The sequence below is a fragment of the Pelobates fuscus genome, chromosome 3 (assembly GCF_036172605.1).
Source record: "Pelobates fuscus isolate aPelFus1 chromosome 3, aPelFus1.pri, whole genome shotgun sequence".
Lineage (NCBI taxonomy): Eukaryota > Metazoa > Chordata > Amphibia > Anura > Pelobatidae > Pelobates > Pelobates fuscus.
Window position 1 is genome coordinate 59,656,004 of NC_086319.1, and position 26,105 is coordinate 59,682,108.

General features: G+C 38.8%; 1 protein-coding gene across 5 annotated transcripts in view; it reads left to right on the forward strand.

Annotated features, from left to right (window-relative positions):
• Positions 1-26,105, forward strand: part of ATP2B1 (ATPase plasma membrane Ca2+ transporting 1) — a 135,424-nt gene that overhangs the window by 41,940 nt on the left and 67,379 nt on the right. For all 5 annotated transcript variants that reach the window (XM_063447112.1, XM_063447113.1, XM_063447108.1 and 2 more), the window contains exon 2: positions 7,994-8,431. In XM_063447112.1, the coding sequence (XP_063303182.1) occupies positions 8,233-8,431 (199 nt within the window). In that variant the 5' untranslated portion in view covers positions 7,994-8,232. The remainder of the gene's footprint in view (positions 1-7,993; positions 8,432-26,105) is intronic.

Sequence of the window (26,105 nt, forward strand, 5' to 3'; positions counted from 1 at the left end):
AGGGAATCCGCATGACCGCTCCCACTTACTACTGGTCGAGCCGTCGTAATACAGGTAGGTTGCAAAACGAGGACCACCTGTATAATATATGTGGGTACAGTAAATGAGTTAGAGGAAAATTACAGCTAAACACAAACGCCACAGAAATGTAAAAACATCCCTGGTACTTAATGGTAAGAAAATTGATCACTAAGGGGTTAATTTACTTATTTTTGAGTGATTAGTGATTAATCTATTCAACTGGAAATGGTTCACCTTGCAATAATTTATGAATTGTATGTTCTATGGATTCTATGTATTTCTAATGGAATATAACAAAATTAGTTCTCATATAGCTGTTAAATCTGAAACGCTATTCTAAATTTGAGCTCTTTATCTGGTTGCAAATATTAAAGATAAGAACCCTCAAGAATTAGTCTTTATGATTAAAAAAAAAAAAGGATTTAAATAAAGTCTTGCTGTCAGGTCGTTAAAACAAATCCATCCTGGTAATTTCTCAAAAAAATCTGATATTTTGTACGAAAATCATTACAAACCTAGAACCAAAAGGATTTTGGTGCCCGAAGTTTTGCTCAAATTATCCTAAAAAGACGTGCTTGACATGAGTTGTAGTTTCACAGCAAATGAAAAGCTACATAGGCTATAGCTGAACTGTAGTTTCATTGATTTCAGTCTGTTAATCTAAACTTGGTGGCTCTAGTTATGGTATTGATTACCTTGCATTTGCTAAAAATAACTGTTTTGTATTCTGGGCACTGGCTCTTTGCATAATAGGGTGTATCTACAGTTAAATCTCTGCAACTGCCTGATTGAAAATACCGGATTTGTGAGTTTGCTTTACAGAATAATTATTAAACCTTACTTTTTAAAATGTGCGGTTCTAGAAAGAGGAACCAAATCTAAATGTAGAGTCTATTGTGATGTGTTGGGGAAAGAAAAAGGCACCATATTGCAATTTCAAGAATTAAAACCTCTTGGTTGTAGTCTTTTACAGTAAATGTATTTCCTTATTCCATACTCCATGCCATACACCTTATCTTTTTACCTCTACACTAACCATCAACCCATACAATGCCTAAACACATACACTATCCCTAACCTAAATATATAAGTTAACATAAAGGATTGATCACGCCAAACCATGTATTGGGGAGAAATGCCATCTTGGGGTTCTTTATAAACCACTCGCTCTTCTCTCCGTGTGTTTTGTGGTTTATGGCATTATTTTCACGCACTTCACTTTTGTATCTCCTACTCATTCTGTCTTTCTAGTAAAATAAACATATGAATAAAAAAAAGTGAGTATATTTATTTAAAATGTATTTAATTTCCCTTTTAATAGTGTCATGGTTTAGAGTAGAACATTAAAATAGTATGCTTATTAATATTTGTATTTACTTTACTCACCATAAAACAGGTAAACCCAAAAAAGAACTTTATAAACTGGCCAAATATATTTGCAATCTAATCTTCATTAGTAAGCTCTGCAGATGGCTGGCTCTGCTTCCTGTTACTTGTAATAATGTCAGTGTGCCCTTGAGGACAATAAAATCTAGCCGGTCACCGATCTCCAGTTTTTAGAAACTGGATAAAAGTGAAACGGTGGATTTTATGCAATACACCCTCCCTAGTTTTGAATGAGACATCTACTGGTAGGAGAAGCAACGTTTAATTTCCAAATTAAAGGAACACTATAGTGTTAAGAATACATAGCTGAATTGCTTAATGCTATAGTGTCCCTCTTCCCCCGCCCATGCAAAGAGAAACACCTTCTGTATTCCAGCGCCACTTGGTCAGGCTCCTTTTACTTCTCAGAAGTCAGACCTTGGGGGTAGAACCACATACGTGGCGATCCATTAGGCCTTTCCTTTAGGAATCTACATGAAACTTCAGTGAGCACCTCTTTCCTTCTGGCAGTTTTGGATGCTTTTATTACTTAAAATTTTTTTATTTTAAAGATTGTACTGTTATATTGCTCAAACCATGCATAGTGTTTGTCACATTATTATGCTTAATTGGTTTTCAGCCATAAAATGCATATTATGATTCCAACCAATACATGTACTAACCTCCTTTAATAATGTTGTTGGTTTAACAGACATTTAGTCACTTTGCATGGTTCGTGATTTGATAGTGTACAGAGGACTCTGCATTCACTGTAATCGGTGAGATTGACTTAAAACGGCAGCAATTCATAAAAACTCACTGCAGCTGTGAGCCAGGCAATCGCTATTTGGGCTGTCTAACACATTTTTTTCCCCAAGGCTTTTTGCATGAAGGAGCCGAGCTTTGGCCAACTTGTGAGGGGTCTGTGGCTCCACTTTTTACAATTATTATTTATATAGTGCCAATAAATTCCTCAGTGCTGTACAACGGTACACTGATCATTGCATAATGCCCAGTTAAACGAACAGTGTTGGTAAACTGATATCAGCCGCAACCTTTGTCATGAGTGAGACAGCTTTTTTCTTTTTTTTTTTTATCTGATAATGTACTTCGTTATCCAAGCACTATGACCACTTTAGTGATTTGAAGAGTTTATGACGCTTGGAGTCTGTCACTATAAAATGCTGCACATCCAGCAGCGTCATTGGATATCATCAGCCAGCCCCGAACTAGAGTTTTAAACGGATTGTCCCTTTACTGGGGATGGATGATGTAACCCTTTATAACGTATAAAAATAGGTGGTCGTTATTACCCCATAATATTCCCTTAAAGGAACACTATAGTGTTAGAAAACACGTCTATAGTGTTACAAACATGTTCCTAACGCTATATTGATGGACTACCTCTTTAGGTCCCCGGCCCCCATAAAATAGAGTACATAGGTGGCTTATTAACGTTTCTCCATCGCTGTGCTGGTCTCGCCTCCATGGCTGAGATCTTCAGTCTTGACAATGTCATCCAATCAATGCTTTCCCATAGCATGCAAGGCAAAACACATTGATGCACCAATCGGCATCTCCTCATAGAGATGCATTGGCTCAATGCAACTATATGGGAAAGCATTCATGCACAGCCTGGAGTTGCTGAATGTAGGTGATGCACATAGTACAGCACTGACTCAGGAAGCACTTTTAGTTTCCATCTAAATGACTGCCACTAGAGGTGTTACTAGGCAGTAATGGAAGCACAGTGCTTACATTGTTCAGCCTGCAGGGGCATGCTGTAGACACCAGAACCACTACATTAGGCTGTTGTGGTTCTGGTGACTATAGTGTCCCTTTAAATGGTAATCTGCAGCCTCTGTATTGCACACCACTGCAAACTAGTATAGCAAACTAACCAGACATGCATATTGGGGAAAGGGTTAACACACACAACTGAATATTGCACTGCATGTCCAGCAAGAAAGCAACATGTACAAGTGTCATATCTGGTTCAGTTTCCATACCCGTCTCTAATTTAGATTTTGGCCAACTATCTGCCGTCTATTACACTCTGTGTTTATAATTTTTTTTTTTTTTTTTTTTTTAATGCACTTGATAAAATTCTTCCCATAAGAGCTCTCTGCATGGGAGGTTAGTTACATGATTTAAAATTGATACATTTTTCACAAATGGTGATCGACAAGTGTAGAAGTGTAGAAATACCTTCTAGTACTCATCACTTCTGGCAACTAGCACCTAACTCCCTGGTGTTTACCAGTTTACGACCAGACTAGGGCATGTACCTTCGGGGGGGGGGGGGGGGGGGAGGTGTCCACTGTGGCTCTGCAGAAAGTCTTTGTGTGATCTGTGTTCATCTTTGCTGGAATAGATCATTTACTTGTAAAATTCCAACTTCTATTTGTATTCAGTTTGAAAAAAATAAATATGGCCACATTTGAATTAATTTGTTAGCCAAAATTGTTTAGGACCGTTGACTTTGGCCTGCAAAACAATGCCTTTTAATGACTAAAAACGTACACCTTCCATTTTTCTCAATGTTAACACCACGGTACAGCAGTTTTTAAGGCCTTGGATGAACTAATTAGATTAGGCAAGAAGCTTTCCTTAGATAATCATTTAGGGAGCCATTTCTTATGCTAGAGCTCGGCTGCTGATAATGTGCAGTTGAAGGTCAAATGCTTAGCAGAGAATAGCAGCAGCCGAGGCTTAATCTCAGTCAGGCAGTGGTTTAAAATTACTTAACCATTGGCTTTTAAAGATTCATGTGAATCTGAGCTTTCTGAGTTTCTATTTTTTATAAATGCAGTGGTGTGTGTTCAAAATAAATGTCCGTCTTTAAATGCTCTGAGAATAAATGTGCAGAGATTGGATTGTGCATGAGGTTTGTGTTTGCTTCCATGCTTCTCATAGGGCAAGTGTTTATTTCCTGGTGTAAAGTGATACTGGGATAAATTGGGAGATTCTTCATGGGAACCTCTAGCCTCTCTCCTTACATCATTGTCGCAAGGTTCAGATACAGACAGACCTTTGGTGTCTTTGTGTGTATCTATTTTGAGCTGTGCCTGACAACGTAGGGTGGATATTTAGAAAGCTTGTCATGAAAAGTACTACATTCAGTGAGGTGGTGGTCTTTCTTGAGAGTCCGGAACTTGGAAAATCAGCCACTGCGGCCATGACTATTTTAAAAGTATTTGTTAAATTATTTGCTTCAGTGTGTAGCTAGTTCATAGAAAATACAATGGTTGTGTAGTTCTGTATTTGTAACTGTTTTGCAAGGGACACCTCCAAGTGGCCACTCCTCAGATGTCCACTCGGGTGGCTTCCTGGCTCAGGCCTGCACAGTAAGCAGCCCTGCCATTCATGGGGACACTAAATATTCCTCATAGAGATGCATTGATTCAGTGCATCTCTATGAGGAGGTCCTGAATGGCCAAAATGGCATTTGGCCCCACCCTGTCGCGATTTCAGCCAATCCAATGCCTTACATATGGGAAAGCATTAGAATGGCTAAAAATCGGCCATTTTGATGGTCACAAAAGGGGCGGGGCCAGCACCGGCAGACCTGCGCTGCGCCTGAAATAAGGTGAGTGTTAAAATTTTATAGGTGGGCAAGCCACCTATATGGTGAGTTTAGCACTATAGGGTCAGGAATACATGTTTGTGTTCCTGACCCTATAGTGATCCTTTTAAGTGTTGGCTGGGAAAAATCAAGTGGTAAAGATATGTTTAAGGCATGCAATGGTTTTTATATCTGTGCTCAACAAACCACATGGCTAGTAGTTCCTAACATGTTTGAGTATGTTTGAAGCATCTTTGTATCAGTGCCTCACCCCTTTACTCCATAAGAAGTAAATTTGGCTCTTAAATATGTATCTGTTTAGGAAATCCTCATATATTTTTGAACTCATTGCTTTGTAACAGGCCAATTATAAGTTAGATATAGATTATGTGCTGGAATAATATACACATGTAATATTCCCACCATTAATAATTATTTAAGCCACTCTCATCAACACTTCAGAGGAACACATTTCTCTGTCAAGATACAATTGTGTTCCTATGTATGTGCAGTAGAACTTTAAATGGTATCTATCCTCTCTTCACCCTTTACACAGTAACGTTTGCAAGATTTAAATAACTATTGGTCAGTTGCATAGCATATTTCTGTTAAAAGCACAAAAGTCTCCAGTGTAGGATAAAATCTTAGAGACACTGCACTGTCAAATAAAAAACAAAATCACTGTTTAGTAGCTATATACCCAATGATAACATGCATGCATTTAATTATGCTTTTATTTATTTATTATTATTATTTTTTATTGGGTAGCTCCAATCTAAAAATAGTTTGCAAAAACTGAAGTTCTCTTGTCTGAAGCCTTTGCGAACCCTCCTGGCTGTCCAATTGCAAACTTCCTAATCCAGTTCAATGAGAAGTCTTTGCAAGGTAGTTGCTCTGAGCAATTTCCTGTCTTGTTAGTTTAGCCTGAGTTTAGCTAAGCAAGCAGTAAGTAACCGTACTGGTTGTCTGATTGACAGCCAGTGAGCGTAACAAAATTAATTTATGAAAATTTTAATTTTTTTTCTTGAAATCTGCACTTTTTTGTAAAATGTGAGAAAAAGGGGGGGGGGGGGGGCACACTATTCACACATAAAACACTTCAGCAAGCTGAGGTTCCTTAGTGGTCCAGTGTGTACCTTAAAGTACATTCTATCTCACCTCTTGCTCTTTTAATTTCTTTACTTGACACATGTAGACACAATGTTAATCCGTTCCATACTCATTTGGTTTAATAAACAGGCCACTCTTACTTAAAGGGGCACTAGGCACCTTAACCACTGCTATAGAAAATGTAGATTCACCTCCTAGTGGATAGAACACACTCTTAGTGGGTAATAGTGGACAGTGAAAACAATTACCCTTGCACTAAATGTACAGTAGATAAGGACTCCTCCAGGTCCTCAATAGATATGGAAAAAACAATGGATCTACAATACAATAATAACAGGAACAAACATAGCGTAATACTGTAAACTTATAAAGGAGAGTGGAAGTTTTTATTTTATTTCGTTTTTATTATTTCGACTGGGTTAAAGTTGATCCTGCAAACTATCCTGTGATCCTGAGACCGGTTGATTGTATATGCCTATTTGCCACTACAACACTGTAAGTGTGCCTTATTATTAAAGTATAACTTTTTACCAAGATACTCTGCACTATTTTGCTTTCTTATTCCCTTCTATGTACCATATGATGGCTTACTTATCCTGAGACATTCATCGTTCCATAAGATATGCCTACAATCAACTTTGGTTTGTGAGTGTGAATTACTATATACACTTCCACTCTCCTTTATAAGTTTACAGTATTACGCTATGTTTGTTCCTGTTATTATTGTATTGTAGATCCATTGTTTTTTCCATACCTTAACCACTGCAGCTTATTAAAGTGGTTATGTTTCAAAAAGTCTGTGGGTTGTTTCAAAACATTGGCACAATCGCTCTCCCTGCACCTCTAGCCAGGACTAATTAACTGCTGCCTGGCAAATCTGGAATTGAAATTCCACATTTCACTGTGCAACTTTGTGTGGTAATGATGGGCTGGTTCCAGGCTCTTTCAGCCTGTTCTCACTATAAAAAAGTTGAATTTCACTTCCGACTTAGTTGGTAAGCTTTCTGAAGGACCTTCACAATCTGTCAAACTACTGAAACACTGTTTGACAAAAAATGGGAGGATAGTCCTTCAAATACGTACCACATTTGATTCTAATGAGCTTTAAAGTTCTAAATGAGAATGTTTGTTTGTTTGTTTGTTTTGGTTTTTTTTTTTTCCATTCTTTTATTGAGGCATTGAAAGAGACAGTACAGAAATAAGAGTGGAGCTACACATTTGAATCACATGTCAAACTGGCATATCAAATGTACATCGAAGCAATACTCCTGAGCATTCCTGCCTTGTTTTATATTTTAAGAAGGTGCAAATATGCTAACAAAGAACAAATATTATGTGATAACTTAGAATGCTTCCGGTCATGGCAAGAGACACTCTGCTGTTTGGGACTGGTTAGGGAAGTGTTTATTATTGAGGTGCGAAGGGCCTCATATTTGAGTAATGTTAAATGAAGGGATAGATGGCCGTTGCCTTAGATATGGTTTGGGAGCAATGATAAATTTGCTGGTCACGGTATCCGTAAAGGTATGCTGTGGAGTAAACCATTTATGTTGCAGCATGTAAGATGTCTCCTGCGCCCATAGGCTTTGTGGGCCTAGTAAAGTGAGCTATGGTATATACACTACTGGACCATATTGTGAGCAAAATCCTAACTAAAGATATGAAAAACAAAACCTAAATAAAAACAGTGTGCAGAACTTGTGTTCTCCGCTAAGTCACTGTGCCTCTAACTCCTCGAGGTACAAAAGGTGTTACCCCATCGATATTCTATGCGCGGAGGGCCTGTAGCGGTTGTGGTCTGGTTGGGGAGGCCCAAGGTAGCTAGTAGTGCCTATCCCTCAGTGGGATCTGTTTAAATTAGAATGTTTGCTTTAATGTCCTGATTAAATGTTACAATAATTTACCTTTATATTTTTTTTCTTTCTTTTTTAGGTACCCATCTGAAGTTTCCTGAAAGAATGCAGGGGTACATCATGGAACAGTATTTAAGACTTGGCTCTGGGAGTCCGCTTTGAGCAGTCCAGTAATCCTTTAACATGAACTTGGCATAGAAACTGACTTGTTCTCAACCAGGTTGTATTTTAATTTTTGGGAGTATAACTTCCAACTGGAGTTGAGTCTTTGACGGCTAGATTTAATTTGACTACATCAAGGGATTGTCTGTGGTCAAGATGGCTAACAATTCAGTTGCGTACAGTGGTGTAAAAAACTCTATAAATGAAGCAAATCACGGGGGAGATTTTGGGATCACGCTTGATGAACTTCGAGACCTTATGGAACTGAGATCAACGGATGCATTACAAAAAATAAAGGAATGCTATAGCGATGTTTTTGGAGTTTGTAGCAGGTTGAAAACTTCACCGCACGAAGGTAAGAAACCTGAATTATTGTTGACCTGCATTCTCACTCTGTTTAGTTAAAATATTTATGATGTGTACTTTTTCACAAATTATACTAAAATAAGGGAATCTCCTCTCTTTTATGTTCAGGGGATGTAACCGAAATTCCATTTTGCTGTTAATGTCTTAAGCCTGTTGTGTGCTAACACAGATGGAAAGTTAGAGTAAATAAATATTAATCCAGACATTGGAGGATTTTGATTTATGTATATAAAATGTCTACATGGAAAAAACATCCACAGGATGTTTTTTATTTTTTAAAAAGGTATAACTTAATGGTTTTCCTCTTACCTGGGACCTACCAGGCACTGAACCTCCTGCAGAAGCCACATGTGAATTCTGTTTGTTCATTGACTGAACAAACCAATGCATTACTGTAGAGGTACAACCTACTCCTGACTCCTTTTTGAACTTCTGAGCAAACTATTGAACTTGATTTTTCTAAATATATATTTGTATATTATGTTACAATTGAACGATGTCTTAATGTTCATTTTATAATGACCGTTTACAAATGGTTTCATTGCTGTGTCCAGTGGTTAGGGTCTTTCCAGTTTGAGCTTATTTGTTGGAGTAGAAGTCCATGCTTCAGCACGATCATGCCATCTCATAACAGACTATTGGCTGAGAGCGATTAGTGAACACACTCCGTCAAAGAATATTGAATTCCACTTTACCAGAATAACACTGGACGGACCACTGGCACAAACGCAACAAAGTAAATATCAAACAATTCGTAAATAGTTTGACAGGTTACTCTTGGCACCATAGTACTACAGTACAGTACGCCCTTCAAGAACTTCTGGTCTATACAGAAGCTAATTAAAATGTACTGAGTTGGTTCCCAGAATGCAGTGGATGCATCATGTACTGCTCCAGGGTCATCCAAATTATTAAGGCAAGTGCATATGCAGTCCACGTTTGTTTTTTGTTTTTAAAAATATAAAAATTATACTTAAAAGCAACCTAAATAAAACCCTAAATTTGTGTATTTCTTCCATGCATTGTTTATTTTTTGCTACTAGTATAAAGTCCCTCAATTTTATTTTTATTTTCTTGTTTTTTTTTTTTTTTCCTCCCACCCAGAGATAACATTTGGTAAATGTTATGTGAGGAATTATACATTCCCAAATGTGTTTTGCAGTAGAGGAATTGTTTTAAAATTGTGTTGCCAGAGCTGGGGAACAGCTCTATCCGGTGTAGTCACATTTACTGGAATATTGTTTTGTTTTTTAATTGCTGCAAAGTACACCCCAAGATCAGGGTTGTTTTTTTCTTTTCTTCTTCAAAGATATGGTTTTCACGGTTCACGGATATGGTTTTACAAAATGATCTTAAATAAATTGCAGCCAAAATTCTGCAAAAGATTTCACTGCCTTTAAACATGCGCCTTAAAAAGGATTGACGTTGTTGGTAAAATGAAAATAAACGAAGACACTTAAGACAGTTGAGGAGATTTGGATTTTTTCAGTTGTAAAGAGAACACATTGTAAACGTAATATCGGTATGATTCGGCAACCAAATATAGCTCCGTTGACAAATATAGCCTGCAGTCAACTAGTTCGTAATGGCTACTAGTCTAGTTTTTCTTGAGCAGGTGGTTTTGGCATACTGGGAATGCATTAAAAAAAAAAAATCACCCTCAAACCCCCCCCCCTCACAAACCTGCAATTTAGGTTTTAAAAATGCCCCAAAAATTATTAAAGTAATAATAATAATAGTAATAATAATAATCTGCCTTTCCACACTAATTTGAAGATGATGAACAAGGATAGAAGATGTGTGCGGTTACTTTTTAAAAGGCATATGTGCATTCACGAACCGGCACTTAAAGTATCTGACTCTCACAGACCTTCATGTTTGAGTGACGAGGAGTATACGTTTTGTAGTCTGTTTTGTTCTCTAAATATATCTTGACATGCAAAGTATTTGTGGCCACTTTTAGATGTTCATCGATCCTCCTCTTCGTGTAGGGGACTCCCCACTCTTTTGCAGTAAGAATTTAAAAGCACATGTTTATGTAAGTAGCACACCAAATATACTGCATAAAAGCAAAACGGATAGTACAGTTTCTGGAATGAAAAAGAAAACTTTTTAAGCAGCTTTAAAATAATGTAGAAAAATTAAATAATGGCAAATAAATAACATACACAGGTTTAAAGGGACCCAAACCACTTCATCTCATTGAAGTGGTCTAGGTGCACAGTCTGTTCCTTTTAACTCTGCATCTGAAAACATTGCAGTTTTAGAGAAGACCGCAACTAGGGGTGTTTCCTGGTGTTTCACATAGTTTGTCTCTGTGAAACGACACTGGGTGTCCTCACGCTTTGCATTGATTCGTTGCTTTCCTATAGAGAAGGCCTTACGTTGGTGCCGCACATACTCATTTGGTTCCCCTACGCAATGACGACAGAGAAGGCGGAGATGGATCCAGTGCCGAGGACATCTATGCTAGAATAAAATAAGTGAAAACGTGTTTTTTTTTTTTTTTTATCCCCTTAATAGGAATGGGAGACTGGGCAGAGTGACTCAATAGTATTAGAAATGCAGCTTTGTATTCCTAATACTATAGAGTACCTTTAAATACAGTTTGACAAATTATGGTATTTGTTTCACAAAAAGGATTACAATTGAGCAGTGTTAAATTTGACGGCAAATTTCAATTTAGTTTTAGTCAGTCTTTTGACTATAAAAAGCCATTTTAGTCACCTGAATTTTGTTAGTCGACTAAATCTAAAAAATTAGACAAAAAGGTGAATAAAATTGTTAGTTGACAAAAATAACACTGCAATTGAGGTGCAATCCGAATGTGAATCTATAAAAATAAATGCAAAATATTAGCTAGTTTTTGAGATGCCTAATGTAAATTTTGTTGCCAAAGACTTTCTTGTTGAACTTGCAAAATTCAATTATCTTGCCAAGGGGAAAAACTACAAACTCCATGTGGAACTTTGTACACAAGTGACAGCCACAGCAAGTTCTCTGGATGTTGGCCCTTATCACAGTTAAAATTAGGACATCATATTTGGCCTGAGTCCCTGTCAGCTAGTGCTTCCTGAATTTCTACTTGCGGGAAATAAAATCTTTTTTTGGGACTATGGACATTTAGCACTGGTGGGAACAGTTGTTCTAAAATTCCAACTGAAATACCAAGATACAGATCTGTGCCACCGGTTTGGGAGTGTAAATATCAGAGATCAGGATTGACAAATGAATATGCTTTTATTAATGGAAGATCTTTATCATTCAGTAAAACAGTTAACAAGAACATGCTCATACTGATGTAAGAAGCACTTGTATCTCAGTGTGGGTTGCAACAATAACATGACCTATTTTGTTACTTTTTTAGTTTAGACCAGGGGTTCCAAATTAATTTTTCCTGTGGAACCATTTGACACAGTATACCAGAATCATGGAACCCCTGAAAAAATTTTGCAACCTTTTTAATTTTTTCTTTTTTTTTTTGTGGAAATTTTGCTCATAAACTGTTTAGTCTTATGATACTCCTGAAGCTTTCGCTTAAAACAGGAAATGTCTTTATCTTTGTACTCTGGGTGGTTTCGCTCAAAATGACGACATAATTTAGCAGGTGCTAACGAACTGTTTGGCAATATTTTCTTGCAAAGTAAGCACTGTGCTTGAGGAAAATTGTTATTTCTGGCACTTGTGAATCCAAATGATAAGTAGCTGCCTGATCATTATATTTTCTTTTTCTTTTCTTTGTTTGAGAAGAAGATTGGGTAGCATTGTGTGCTTTTCTTTTTAACTTTGACTTGTCTCTGCTATTTGAGGAACAGTAGATTCAACTACCGTATATACTCGAGTATAAGACGAGTTTTTCAGCACATTTTTTGTGCTGAAAAACACTAACTCGTCTTATACTCGAGTCAGTTGTCTGTATTATGGCAATTTACATTGCCATAATACAGACATGGACCGGGGGCTGTCAGGAAGCTGTTACTTACCTTCACCGCAGCTCCTGTCAGCTCCCTTCTCTCTTCTCCGGTGCGTGCAGCTCCCAGGTCAGCTCCCTCTGCAACTCTCGCGAGAGCCGCGGGGTCAGAGCGTTGCCACGGGTTACCGTGGCAACGCTCCGCGCGGCCGCGAGAGTTGCAGAGGGAGCTGACCTGGGAGCTGCACGCACCGGAGAAGAGAGAAGGGAGCTGACAGGAGCTGCGGTGAAGGTAAGTAACAGCTTCCTGACAGCCCCCTCCTACAGCCCATCCACTGGACCACCAGGGAGTGAGAGCCCCCCTCCCTGGCCAGCTAACAAGCAGGGAGGGGGGACGAAAAAATACAAATATTAATAATAAAACAAAAAATAATTAAAATAATAACATAAAAATAATAATACAAATAATAATAAAATTAAAAAAAATAGTTACCTAAAAAAAAATAACATTTAAAAAAAATATTAAAATAATAATTAAATAATAATTAATAAAATGCCCACCCCCCCACCAATGCTCTGCACTCATACACACACACACTGCACATACACACACTGCACTGCATTCATTATAAACACACTGCATTCATACACACTGCACTCACACACACTGCACTCATATACACACACTGCACTGCATTCATTATACACACACTGCATACACACTGCACTCATACACACACACTGCACTCATACACACACTGCACTGCATTCATTATATACACACTGCATTCATACACACACACACTGCACTCATATACACACTGCACTCATATACACACACTGCACTGCATTCATTATACACACACTGCATACACACTGCACTCATACATACTGCACTCATATACACACTGCACTGCATTCATTATACACACACTGCACTCATACACACACTGCACTCATACACACACTGCATTCATACACACACACACTGCATTCACACACACACACACTGCATTCATACACACACACTGCATTCATACACACTGCACTCATGCACACACACACTGCACTCATGCACACACACTGCACACACACTGCACTCATGCATACACACTGCACTGCATTCATTATACACACACTGCACTCATACACACACACACTGCACTCCATTCATTATATACACACTGCACTCATACACACTGCATACACACACTGCATACACACACACAGCACTCACACACACACACTGCATTAATTATATACACACACTGTAAATAAATATTCAGTTAATATAATTTTTTTTAGGATCTAATTTTATTTAGAAATTTACCAGTAGCTGCTGCATTTCCCACCCTAGTCTTATACTCGAGTCAATAAGTTTTCCCAGTTTTTTGGGGTAAAATTAGGGGCCTCGGCTTATATTCGGGTCGGCTTATACTCGAGTATATACGGTATTTGGGACCTGATTTCTTGTTGAATCTTTTTTTTTTCTTCTTGGTTTCTAAAAGTGACAAACAGTTAGAAGTAGTAATACTCTTTCGCTGGATCTTTCCTCGTTTTAACCAGATGTCCAAATTCATGGTTGTTGGTTGGTAGAATAAACAAAACCCTTCTCTAACCTGAAAAAAATAATCAGATTTCACTACCTGACTGCAATGGATGCCGTTTCTTATCAAGCGCTTACAAAGAACTTAATGTAAGCAGGATTTTGAGTGCGTCTTGGCGCAAAAAGATTAGCACACTATAAAACAGATCTCACTACCTGACTGAAAAGGATGTTTTATGAAGCACTTAGAACTTAACCATAAGCAGTATTTTGAGTCAGTCTTGGAGTGTAAAAAAACATTTTATTACATATTTCACTACCTGACTGCAAAGTATGCGGTTTTAACAGCTCTTAGAAAGAAATATTTTTTTTGGTATATGACTGATTTCTATAGTAAGCAGAAAAAAACACTATATGTAAATAAGTTTAACCAACAAAAAAATGAGAAACCCAACCCAAGTAATTTTGTATTTAGCTGCAAACTTTTGACACAATCTCCCCCAAAAAATTAAATAAAAAAAAAAAAAAAAAACCTATCCCCATCTGCCACAATGGGCACTACACTAAAGGGCAGTTATCTATAAAGGCAGTAAAATAAATCCTTTTTCCTGAGGCCAATAATGTGAGCTGAGTGCCTGCCTGAATGCTTCCACTCTCTATCATGGAGTGGATATGAAATGGCTAATGGAGGGGGCTGATTACGTCACCAGGCATGCATAACTGCACAGTCTTACGATCTCTTAATAAGCTCGCGGTCGTGCAATCTCTGCTGTTTCTGACCTTCCGGGAACAGCAAGGAGCAGCCTCCATCTTGGATGTGGCAATTCACGGCGGAACACAAATTGGGAAAAGATGGTTTAGACCAAGATTGTACAGAGATGTAAGCACACCTGTAAATTGTGGATGTTTCTTATTGGATGCTCCCGGTCTTGATAGGCCCTGTGTAGACTCAAATACATTCTTGTTAAATTATTTAAGTTGTAAACCCCGGATGTCTACTCCACGTATGGAATATTGGATTGAATTGGCTTACACTTCTTCTCTGATTCATAGGTATGCCCTTTCTCGGTCTCTCCACTCTGCCAGTGACCTTCTCCTGGCCGCTGCTCGCACCCTTACTGCTAACTCGGGCTTGCAGGACTTCTCGCGGTCGGCTCCCTTCTTTTGGAACAGCCTGCCGTCCCCAATCAGATTCTCCCCTAGTCTTCAATTGTTTAAGATGTCCCTCAAAACACATCTGTTCAGGAATGCTTATAGACTCCCAGAGTAACTTTTATCTATACATATCGAAATCTGTCTCTTGCTCTTCTAAAGAGCCATACTCCCCTCCAGCTCTGCTACTTTTCCACCTTGTTTGGTGGCTATCACCCTTGCTGCCCTGTTGTGTATTTGTACCCCATCTGATCTAGACTGTAAACTCATTTGAGCAGGAACCTATTGTTAGGAACCTATTGTTCCTATGTCACTGTGTAATTGTCTTATTTATTGTTAATTCCCCCCACCCCACCCTTATAATATTGTAAAGCGCTGTGGAATTAGTTGGTGCTATATAAATACCAATAATAATTTGGTGTCTACCTAATAGCAGACTGTGTAGTGTGTTTTTTTTGTTTTTTTTTTGCTAACCTGCACCCAACACACTCAGGTGGGGTTCTTTTTGGTCTCCTTTTAACAGCTACTCCAACATTGCAAAATTACTCTTCATGGTACAATTCTCTAAGTGACCCCTTCTATACCCACTTCTCAGTGGCCTTACGTGCTCCCAATTTGCACTGTTACAGTCCATGATGAATGCGGCGGTTAGGCTCATCTTCCTGTCCACCCGCACCTCCCACGCCTCACCATTCTGTCAGTCCCTACATTGGCTTCCTATAAGATATAGGGCTCAATTTAAAATTCTGGTTCTTGCTTTCAAATCTCTACATAATGCTGCTCCCACCTATTTATCCTTCCTAATACACAAGTATGTCCCGTCTAGGCCCTTACGCTCTGCTGAAGACTTACGTCTATCTTCTGTCCGTTCGCCCACCTCTGATGTTCGCCTTCAAGATTTCTCGAGGGCTGCACTGTTCCTGTGGAACTCACTTCCCTCCTCTGTTAGATGCTCACCCAGTCTCTACTCCTTCAAAAAATCGTTAAAAACCCACTTCTTCATGAAAGCGAATCAATTAAACTGTTAATAGCTCCCGACTGATTCCTCTTCTGCAACTGTCATTATGTCTAATACTATCCTTACCTTTTGTGTCAATATACCCCACTCCCTCTAGCATGTAAGCTCATTGAGCAGGGCCCTCAACCCCTCTGTTCCTGTGTGTCCAATTTGTCTGGTTAAAACTACATGTTTGTTGTAAAGCACTGCGGAATTTGTTGGCGCCATGTAAATAATAATAATAAAAATTAGACTTCCCCATAGGAAAGCATTATTTAATGCTTTCCTATGGGGATTCCGGCTACGCTGGAGGTCCTCATGCATAGCGTGAGGACGTCCAGCGTAGTTTAAAGCCTGTTCGTGTTCTTAGAACACAGAAGTCCCTCTAGTGGCTGTCTGGGAGACAGCCTCTAGATAAGGACTTAACCCTGCAAGGTAATTATTGCAGTTTATAAAAAGGGTGGTGGGAGTTGGCACCCAGACCTCTCCAATGGGCAGAAGTGGTCTAGGTGCCTGGAGTGTCCCTTTAAAGACATTTTATGCCACCTCTCAAAGTACTTTGAGGAAGTTAACAAAAAAAGGATATTAAAGATAGGAAAGTAATGTTATATTTACTGTGGGATCTTACTGAAGCCTTGTGTCTGGCAATGATCTTCATTCTATTTAAAAAAAAAAAAAAAAAAGGTAAGTAACATTCTAATATATAGTCATAAACTGATTCTATGTGTTCCCTTAACCCCTTAAGAACAAAACAAACAAACTGAAGGTGTGTCCTTAGGGGCACAAACATCTTTATCTTATTGCACAAACCTATTGTATACCTTTCTTTTTTTTTTTTTTTTTTAAAGACCAAAAAAGGCTTAAATTTGATGTCACATGCACATACATACATTCCAATTTATTCTGTTAAAAAAAGAAAGTTTGGCAATAATAATGTGTACATATTTAGTATCAATATATTTGTCATGATATACAGAGTACCTCATATGCCTAGGATCTCAATAAATTTTTTTGGTAGTCAACACCTTTAATAGGAAGTTTGAGTAATATATCTGTCACAGCGTATTTAGGTCGCCAAGAGGCTTTGCCATGCTTCATACTTCCCAATATGTCACTGGTTACACCCTTTACGGACCCCCAACAAAATGCTCAGGCCCACCCACAGAATAGGCCTGTCAGCCTAGCGTCAAGCAAATTGGGACTATCCTGACAAATGAGGGACTGTCATATCAATATGCTGATGAACTGTTGTAATAATTATAATTATTTTTAAAAAAATACTTTAAAAAAATTATATATTTTAAAAATTATTTTTAAATTCAATCTGTGTGGAACAGTTTTAGATTGTGTTGTTTGTCTTTTAAGTTTAATAGCCATCAGAGAAAACGAAATTGACACTCAAAAGAATATATTTATATAAAGTAGACCAAACCAGGGTATTTAACAAAGGGTATTTTTTTACGTAGCCATTTAACTGCTAAAATGTGTAGTAAAATAGTGAGTGGCCTAATTTTGGAGCATTGTAGCAGTTTGACTGCTCAGATTATCATATTGTATGGTGTATATTGTGCCTTACATGCGACCAGTTTTATCACTAATTTGTGTCAGTTTGTTTAACCCCTTAAGGACACATGACGTGTGTGACATGTCATGATTCCCTTTTATTCCAGAAGTTTGGTCCTTAAGGGGTTAAAAAAACAAAACCTGTTGGTCTCTTTTACCTACACTTTTCATTTTGTAAAAGTCCTATGTGCCACTATAATTATACTCCTTATATTATGCACGGCTGAATGGTCGGAGTAAAATACCCTATATACATGCCTTGTGAAGTTATAGTGCCAAGAGACTTGAATATTTCAATTCCTACATTTAGCATTTGATAAATAGGTTTGATGGGCCTATTCTCAATTAGGAGCTATTAAGCAGTTTGACAATTAAGATTACCACATTGTATGGTATCTGATTTTGCATGTTAATGCATAATGTACATCAGGCGTTGATGCTTCTTGTACAGCCATTTGTATTATTTATTTATTTTTATATACATGCACTTTTTTTTTTCTGTCTTTCTAGTAAACCTGATGTGTGCTATTTTGATACGTCACTAATCGGCTATATCTTCTAAATACGTGATGGACCGCCTTTGCATACCTTTTGCCTTTTTTATCTTTTCTTTCACAAAATGTGACCAAGTGAAGTATTTTTGGGTTGTTTCTAGCAGCTCACATATTTTCAATTCCTCCATAAATGAATAGCATTAAGGGGACTCGCACACGATCTATTTGAAAGAAAATGGTGAAACGATGGCCCCTCAATTAATCACAAAGTTTGTGTTCTCATATTCAGCATGAGATGTCTCAGATGATTGCAAATCATAAAAAAAATTCTCTGAGTTTCTCTTAATTTAGAGCTTTGCTTTAATTTGCTTCTTATACATGCTTTGTTTTGTGTAGAATAACCATCAACCTTGTAACTATTAGGAATCTAATCTATGCAGTGTGCAGTTCCTTTTTACTCTCTGGAATCGCAAGTCAATGTTGACTGTTTTTGATGACAAATTACTACCTCCCCACCCCTCAAATGCTTTTTAGTAGTACAAATGTTATCTTCATCTTGTAAAGTTTTGATGGTTAACCATCTTCCTACCAGGTGGGTATTTCCTTTTTTTAAATCTGCATCAGCTAATGCTGTGTCACTTGCTTAGTACGAGATGACATTTTCTAGTTTGTGAATAACAAAAACAGTCCGCAATGTGCACTTATCTAATCCCCCTCATCTTCATCAAACTGTATGAAACACCTCTCATGGTTTAAAGGGACACTGTAGGCACCCAGACCACTTCAGCTAATTGAAGCATTCTAGGTGCTGTGACCCTTTTGCACCTAGTGCTGCAATGTAAAAGCTCTAAGTGTGCCCTCTGTGGCTGTCTAACAGACAGCCACTTGGCCTTGGGGTGCTTCTGGAATCTAAACCAACCTTTGGTTATCTGACGCTGGACATACTCACGGGACCTCCAGCGTCAGAATTTCCCCATAGAAAAGCATTGAATAATGCATGCGTCAATTGTGTAAGTTAAACAAGCCATAACACAGGCTAGAACATTGGTAGGCGACCTTTTAGTAGTACTGTGCCATTATTTTTATGATTGTATTCATGCTTCAGTTAAGGACATTAGCATTGACAAAGGGCCACAGCCCGAAACATTTGCAACTTGTATGTTGTCCTTCAAATAAATATGGTAGCACCTGGGTGTGCACTTTAAATACCAGTTGTGCATTTATCTAATATAATTCTCTGATGGGCATTTCAGAATGTGCTGACTAAAGTATGAATGGAGATCCGTCCACGACAAGTTTCCATAAATTTAGGCATCTATGGACAAATGTAAGGCCAGAGAATTCAGAGGTTAATAAGTAACACATACTTAGGGAAGCTCTGAGCACTATAACCTTTGCTTATTACATAAATTATGTTTCATGGAGCGCCCCCTGTTGTTTTGTCCCTGCACATAGCAAATTAAACCTATAGTTTAAAAGAGTGAATTATACTTACTGTTTAAAATCATTCTGTTTTGTGAGCTGTGGCTGCACTTGTATACCTTTTGGCAGCTTTGGGCAATGCTGTGTACAGCACTGTTTACAACTATGAGCACACTTGGATAGTTGCTACAGTATGGCTACTAGAAGCTTATTAAACTGTTCCACTCCTCCTTGATCCAAGGATAAATCTGACTGCCATTCTGGGGTCAAGAAGGATTTTTTTTCCTAGTTTGTTGCAAAATTGGAAGTGCTTCAAACTGGGTTTTTTTGCCTTCTTTTGGACCCACAGCAAAAAACAAATGTGGTGAAGGCTGAACTTGATAGACTCAATTCTCTTTTCAGCTATGTAACCAAAAATCAGCCAGATTATTAAAGGGACACTATAGTCACCCAGACCACTTCAGCTCAATGAAGTGGTCTGGGTGCCAGGTCCCTCAGGTTTTAACCCTTCAGATGCAAACATAGCAGTTTCAGTTTACATTTGGGGTTAAGCCAGCCTTCTTCTTATGAAATTCATGCATTTTAATAACAACAAAAACTTTGACCAAGTTAAGCCACCCTCTGGACAGCCACTAGAGGTGCATCTGCGACACTGGAGGCATATGCCTCCATCGCGCAGAGCTCCCATAGGAAAGCATTGAGAAATGCTTTCCTATGGACACTTTGAATGCGCACGCAGCACTTGCTGCGCATTCGCCTCTGCTGACGATGGCGGGGGAGGAGAGGTCACTAGCGCCAAGGGAGCCTGGCGCTGGAATAAGGTAAGCTGCTGAAGGGGGACCCTGAGGGTGGGGGCACCCACAGGGCACTATAGTGTCAGGAAAACAGTTTTGTTTTCTTGACACTAAAGTTATCCTTTAACTACATGTAATAGCAAGTACAAAATATTACAGTAGTACACTATAGATAACAATGGTAGCATCATTCTAGGAAAGTAACAATCTAGTAACAGAATGAAAGAAATCCGGTTGAATATCTTCTGGATCTCAGCTAGTACCTTTTTTTTTTTTCATTGAAAATTTTTATTTCTCGAATCGCAAAAATTCGAGTATTTTAATGTTACACAAAAGGGGAGGGGTATAAGGGTACAGAATAAAGAGGGGGTGGGGAAGGGAAATAATACATTCAAGGCAGTCGGTTTTAACAGTGTTGGAAGCTTACTTTCACTATTGTTACAAGTGTTATAGAATAAAACAGAGTAACACATAATATCACCGTAACACTTAAGAACACAGCACATAATAACAAATAATAACATAATAACACGGCAGGGCGGCCACGCATCTGCGTTCTTGAATATACCCTGCACACACACAAGTAATCCTGTATCGTTTGGTTTGTATCTTTGGGTTATATCCTTTGAGCTCTGTTAATAGCGGGTAACCCTGTTCATGGGTCAAGGGCGCCTCTACCTAGTCTTGTATGTAGAGGTGACCGTGTCGCTAAGCCCGTGGTGTTATTGGGGTTTTGGCTACAGGTGTGTCTACAGAGGGTGTAGTATAGTGTGTTAATTCCAAAAAGGGTTTCCAGATGTTTACAGCACTTTCTCTGCATATGTGTGAGGTGGAGGCTAAAAGTTCATATTTGTAGTATTGAAATATCCTGTCTAGTAGTTCTTTTTTGGAGGGACACCTAGTGGTCTTCCAATTTTGTGCTAAGAGGTGCCGTGCTGCCAGGATTATGATGGAGGCTAACTTTTTATCTGCTTTCTTCCAGTGAGAAGGGAAGATCAGTAAGAGTGTCAGTATTGGTGTCAAGGGTTCTTTATGTTGGAGTAATTGTTTCAGGAGTGAGTGAACTTGTGTCCAAAGCGTTTCTATCCCTTTACATCCCCACCATATGTGCATCATGTCACCTATGCTCTCGCAACATCTCCAGCAACGTGGGCTGGTACTAGGATATATTTGGTGGAGTCTTTGCGGTGTCAAATACCATCTATATAACACTTTTTTATGCGCTTCCACGTGCGAAAAGCAGGAGGTAAGGCCCGAAAGAGCAGTCAGCGCTGATAGCCATTGCGTATCTGTAAGTATTGGTATGCCCTCCTTTTCCCATTTTTGTACAAAGTTGAAAGAACGGGGGGTATTGTAATCAAGCAAGACTCGGTAACATAACGAAAGGGATTTGGGTTTTTGTGGTGAGTTTTGGCATCTAGCTAAAATCTCCATTGTGTCCTGCAGTCGATAAGGTTGGATCTGGGGGTTTAGGGCTACATGGGTGGAGATAACGCTTTTTAGTTGCAAGTACTGGAAAATACATGAATTAGGAACATTAAATTGGGATTGTAATACCGGGAATGGCTTGAGTCCCTGTTGTGTACATATATCTTTGATAACCTTCACACCATGTCTGGACCAGGGTTTTAAGGACAGCCAAGGCGACAATCTCGTTAAGGCTTCGAGAGGAGCAGCTACGCAGAATTTCCCCTTCTCTGTCACTGTGGCCATCAATCTGTCCCAATATTTGAGCATCAATATGGAAGTGGGATAAAGGGATAGTTTTGGTGGCCTGTGTATCTTCGGAGACCACATAATGTGGAGTAAAGAATGCGGTTTAGATCTATCAGATTCCATATCGGCCCATTGGAACGTATGTTTGGGAGCATGGTATCGAATGGCAAAGTCTAAAGCGGCTGCCTCATAATATGTGATTAATTTTGGCGCCCCCAGGCCACCCCTAGCTCGGGTTTGCTGTAGTATAGATATTTGTAAGCGTGGTTTACGTTTGTTCCAGATGAATCTGGAAATGATAGTTTGGATGGTCTTGAGGAGATGTGGAGGTACCTGTATTGGCAGCATCCTAAAGATATAGAGGATTTTTGGTAACAGCACCATTTTGACAGTGTTAATCCGTCCTAGCCATGATAAATGTACGTTTCTCCATTGATGACACAGCGATTTACAAGTCTGTGTGATCGGTCCGTAATTTAGTGTCAGCGTTTTGTGGGTGTGCAATGCTAGCTTCACCCCTAAGTAGGTGATATAGTGTTGTCTCCAGTCAAACTGGAAGGATTGTCGAAGCAAGTCTACTCGTGTTGCAGGTATGTGGAGGGGTAATGCTTGGGTTTTTGCGTTATTTAGTTTGTAGTAAGATATCCTACCATACTCCTGCAGTAGTGAGATGAGGCGGGGGATCGTTGTTATTGGGTTACTGATAGATAATAGAATATCATCTGCAAACATTGATAATTTGAAGGTTGAGGGGCCAATGTCTATGCCTGATATAGATGGGTCATTTCTAATTTTGTGTGCTAAAGGTTCTAGGGCGAGAATGAAAAGAAGAGGGGACAACGGGCAGCCTTGCCTAGTGCCGTTGGAAAGGGCGAACGGGCGTGAGGTAAAGCCTGAACTATAAACTTGTGCGGTTGGGCATTCATATAATGCCAAGATTCCCCGGGTCATCTCTTGCGGGAAACCATATTTGTTGAGAACTGATATCATATAAGCCCAATTTAGCCTATCAAAGGCTTTTTCTGCATCTAAAGCCAATAGTAGGCTTTCGGTTTTTTGATCTACAATGTATGAGAGGATATTTAGGATTTTCCTAGTGTTGTCAGAACCTTGCCTACCCCTAACGAAGCCTGTTTGATCGTTGTGAATGATACGTGTCAGTATTGGGCTCAACCTGTTGGCTATCAATTTAGCATAAATTTTGGTGTCGCAGTTCAGTAGAGATATAGGTCGAAAATTTGAGCATTGAGTCGGTGATTTCCCGGGTTTTGGTAGGGTTGAGATATGGGCCTGTAACATCGCTTTGGGCATGGAACCAGTTTGGAAGCAGCGGTTAAAGAGTGTCTTCATGTATGGTACCAGCGTATCTCGAAACGTGTGGTAATACATGTTCGTAAAGCCATCCGGGCCAGGAGACTTGTGTTTCGGCAAATTGTCGAGGATTGTTAGTATTTCCTTCTCTGAGAAGGGTTGAGTTAAAGCTTGACATTCGTCTGGGTTGAGGGAAGGCAAGTCAATGTCACGTAAATATAAGTCTATGTCCGTCTGCTTAGGAGGGGGGCAGTCTGGTGTCTGGGCTAGCTAGTACCTTTTTTTTAAAGCTGCAGTGTTCCAAATTAAATAGCCGCCTTGTTACGGGGATGCATTCGTTAGACAACCGTGTGTAAATATTGAAATATTTTCTCGTTCACATAGAACTACTGTGTTTATAACAAAATCTGACTAGCTCTTTCTTTGGAAGAAAAACGCAGAGAGCCAGCGTCAAAGACTTGCTATTAAAGTTTGAAATCATTTTAGTTATGTACCTTGAAATAATACATACTTTTATATGGGTAGCAGCGTTCCAATACCAAAACTCTATTTACAGCGACATTCCAGGCTACAAATCCACAAATGGCATTTTATTGGCGACATTACCGTTTTTATTTCAACTCAAACCCATGATTGCTCACTTTATTATTTTATTCACATGAATGAGATGCATTGCAGAAGTGGCAGTTTGTTTACGTCAGAAATTATGGGGTACACTGACATACATGGATCATTGCATCTTAACCACTACAATAAACTAAAGTGGTTTTAATGATTTGAATTTCCTTTTCATTCTCTTATGTGTAATGTATTACATGATATGACCATACTACCATAAACGAACTGTAAACTAACAAACAAGTAGTTGGAACAAGTCAAGGTGAATGTTAAGGAACAAATTGTGTACTAGAAGAGTTTACAATAAAATTACATCTTAAATGTTATGATACAGTTGAAGGAAAGGAAGTGAAGTTGGTTAAAGAGGTGTGAGGAGGGAGGGAGAAGGAAGGATGTTAGCGGCTTAATTTATATAACTGATAACTGATATGATTTCATTTTTCTGCGAAGGAATGGAATCTTGGGTGTTATATTAGCAGAGGGTATTTTGCATAGTGGGAGGGCTTTGAAGCGAGCATACTAATTTTATCAGTGAAGATAGCTAGGTGGGGCAGTGTTATGAATTGATTTGTATGCAGTGATCAGGGTTTTAGATTGAATGCTAAACTTTATAGGATTCTGGTGTTAACACGGACAAAGGTGTGGAAAGTGCGCCTGACAGCTGCATACATTATGGGCTGTAATTTCACAATTATACATAAAGCTTTTTCTTCAGACTAACACTACATGTCACTTGTGGTCAAAACGTGTATCATTGTTAGATTTGTTTGTGTAGAATCTTGAAGTAGAAATCTAGTGATTAATGCAAGTTTTTAACTTTTTTTTGTTTAGTTTTTTTGTGATCGGGCACTAAATTACAGAATACCTTATTCTTGCGACCTATATTTAAAAAAAATAAAAAAATAATTATATTTGACAGGTTAGTAAATATATTACAAAATTAATTCTGCAAAACACCTTAATTAGACTTCCCCCAGTATCAGAAGGGTCTCCGTTGCAATTGGTAAGGAAGTGCTGTTAGCTTGGATGTGATAAAGGAATGTGCTTAATCCATCCGTTGGGAACTCGCTGACAATTTAATGGCTCACATTTTAGGTTCTGACACAGATTAGATGGTAAGAGGTTATCGAGTATGCTATACTTTTTTTTTTATTTTTTTTTTGGTCTTTTTTTTTTTTTGGACTCTCAATGCTGATGGTGTCATCAGCATTGTATATATGCTCTTTACTCTTAAGGGCTTTTGAAATATTTATCTGTTCATCCACTGTGGCCAGCTGTTTTTTTCACTTTATTCACTTGCCAAATATAGTGCTACCTTTTTCAGTTGTATTTAGAAAGCACACGTTTGCAATGTCGGTTTAATGAGGAATAATTCATTAAAGGACCACTCTAGGCACCCAGACCACTTCAGCTTAATGAAGTGGTCTGGGTGCCAGGTCCTTCTAGGGTTAACCCATTTTTTCATAAACATAGCAGTTTCAGAGAAACTGCTATGTTTGTGAATGGGTTAAGCCTTCCCCTATTTCCTCTAGTGGCTGTCTCACTGACAGCCGCTAGAGGCGCTTGCGTGATTCTCACTGTGAAAATCACAGTGAGAGCACGCAAGCGTCCATAGGAAAGCATTATGAATGCTTTCCTATGTGACCGGCTGAATGCGCGCGCAGCTCTTGCCGCGCGTGCGCATTCAGCCGACGAGGAGGATCGGAGGAGGAGAGCAGGAGGAGAGCTCTCCGCCCAGCGCTGGAAAAAGGTAAGATTTAACCCCTTTCCCCTTTCCAGAGCCGGGCGGGAGGGGGTCCCTGAGGGTGGGGGCACCCTCAGGGCACTCTAGTGCCAGGAAAACGAGTATGCTTTCCTGGCACTAGAGTGGTCCTTTAAGGTGCCTGTGCCATTGCAAACTTGCTTTTAGTTGCATCTGTATATAAAAAGAATGCTACTTGTTTCCTTGTATGAATGTTTCCTTAGGTCCCTTTAACTCTGAAGTATTTACATTTGTGACGTTTACTTTCATATTACTGGCAAAAAATTAAATTTTAAAATAAATTTTTAAAATAAATTTTGAAGTGTTAACAATTGGTATGCGTTGAAAATCATCCCATCAAAATTAAGTTTGTATAGATTATTTGATTATTAGCAGAAA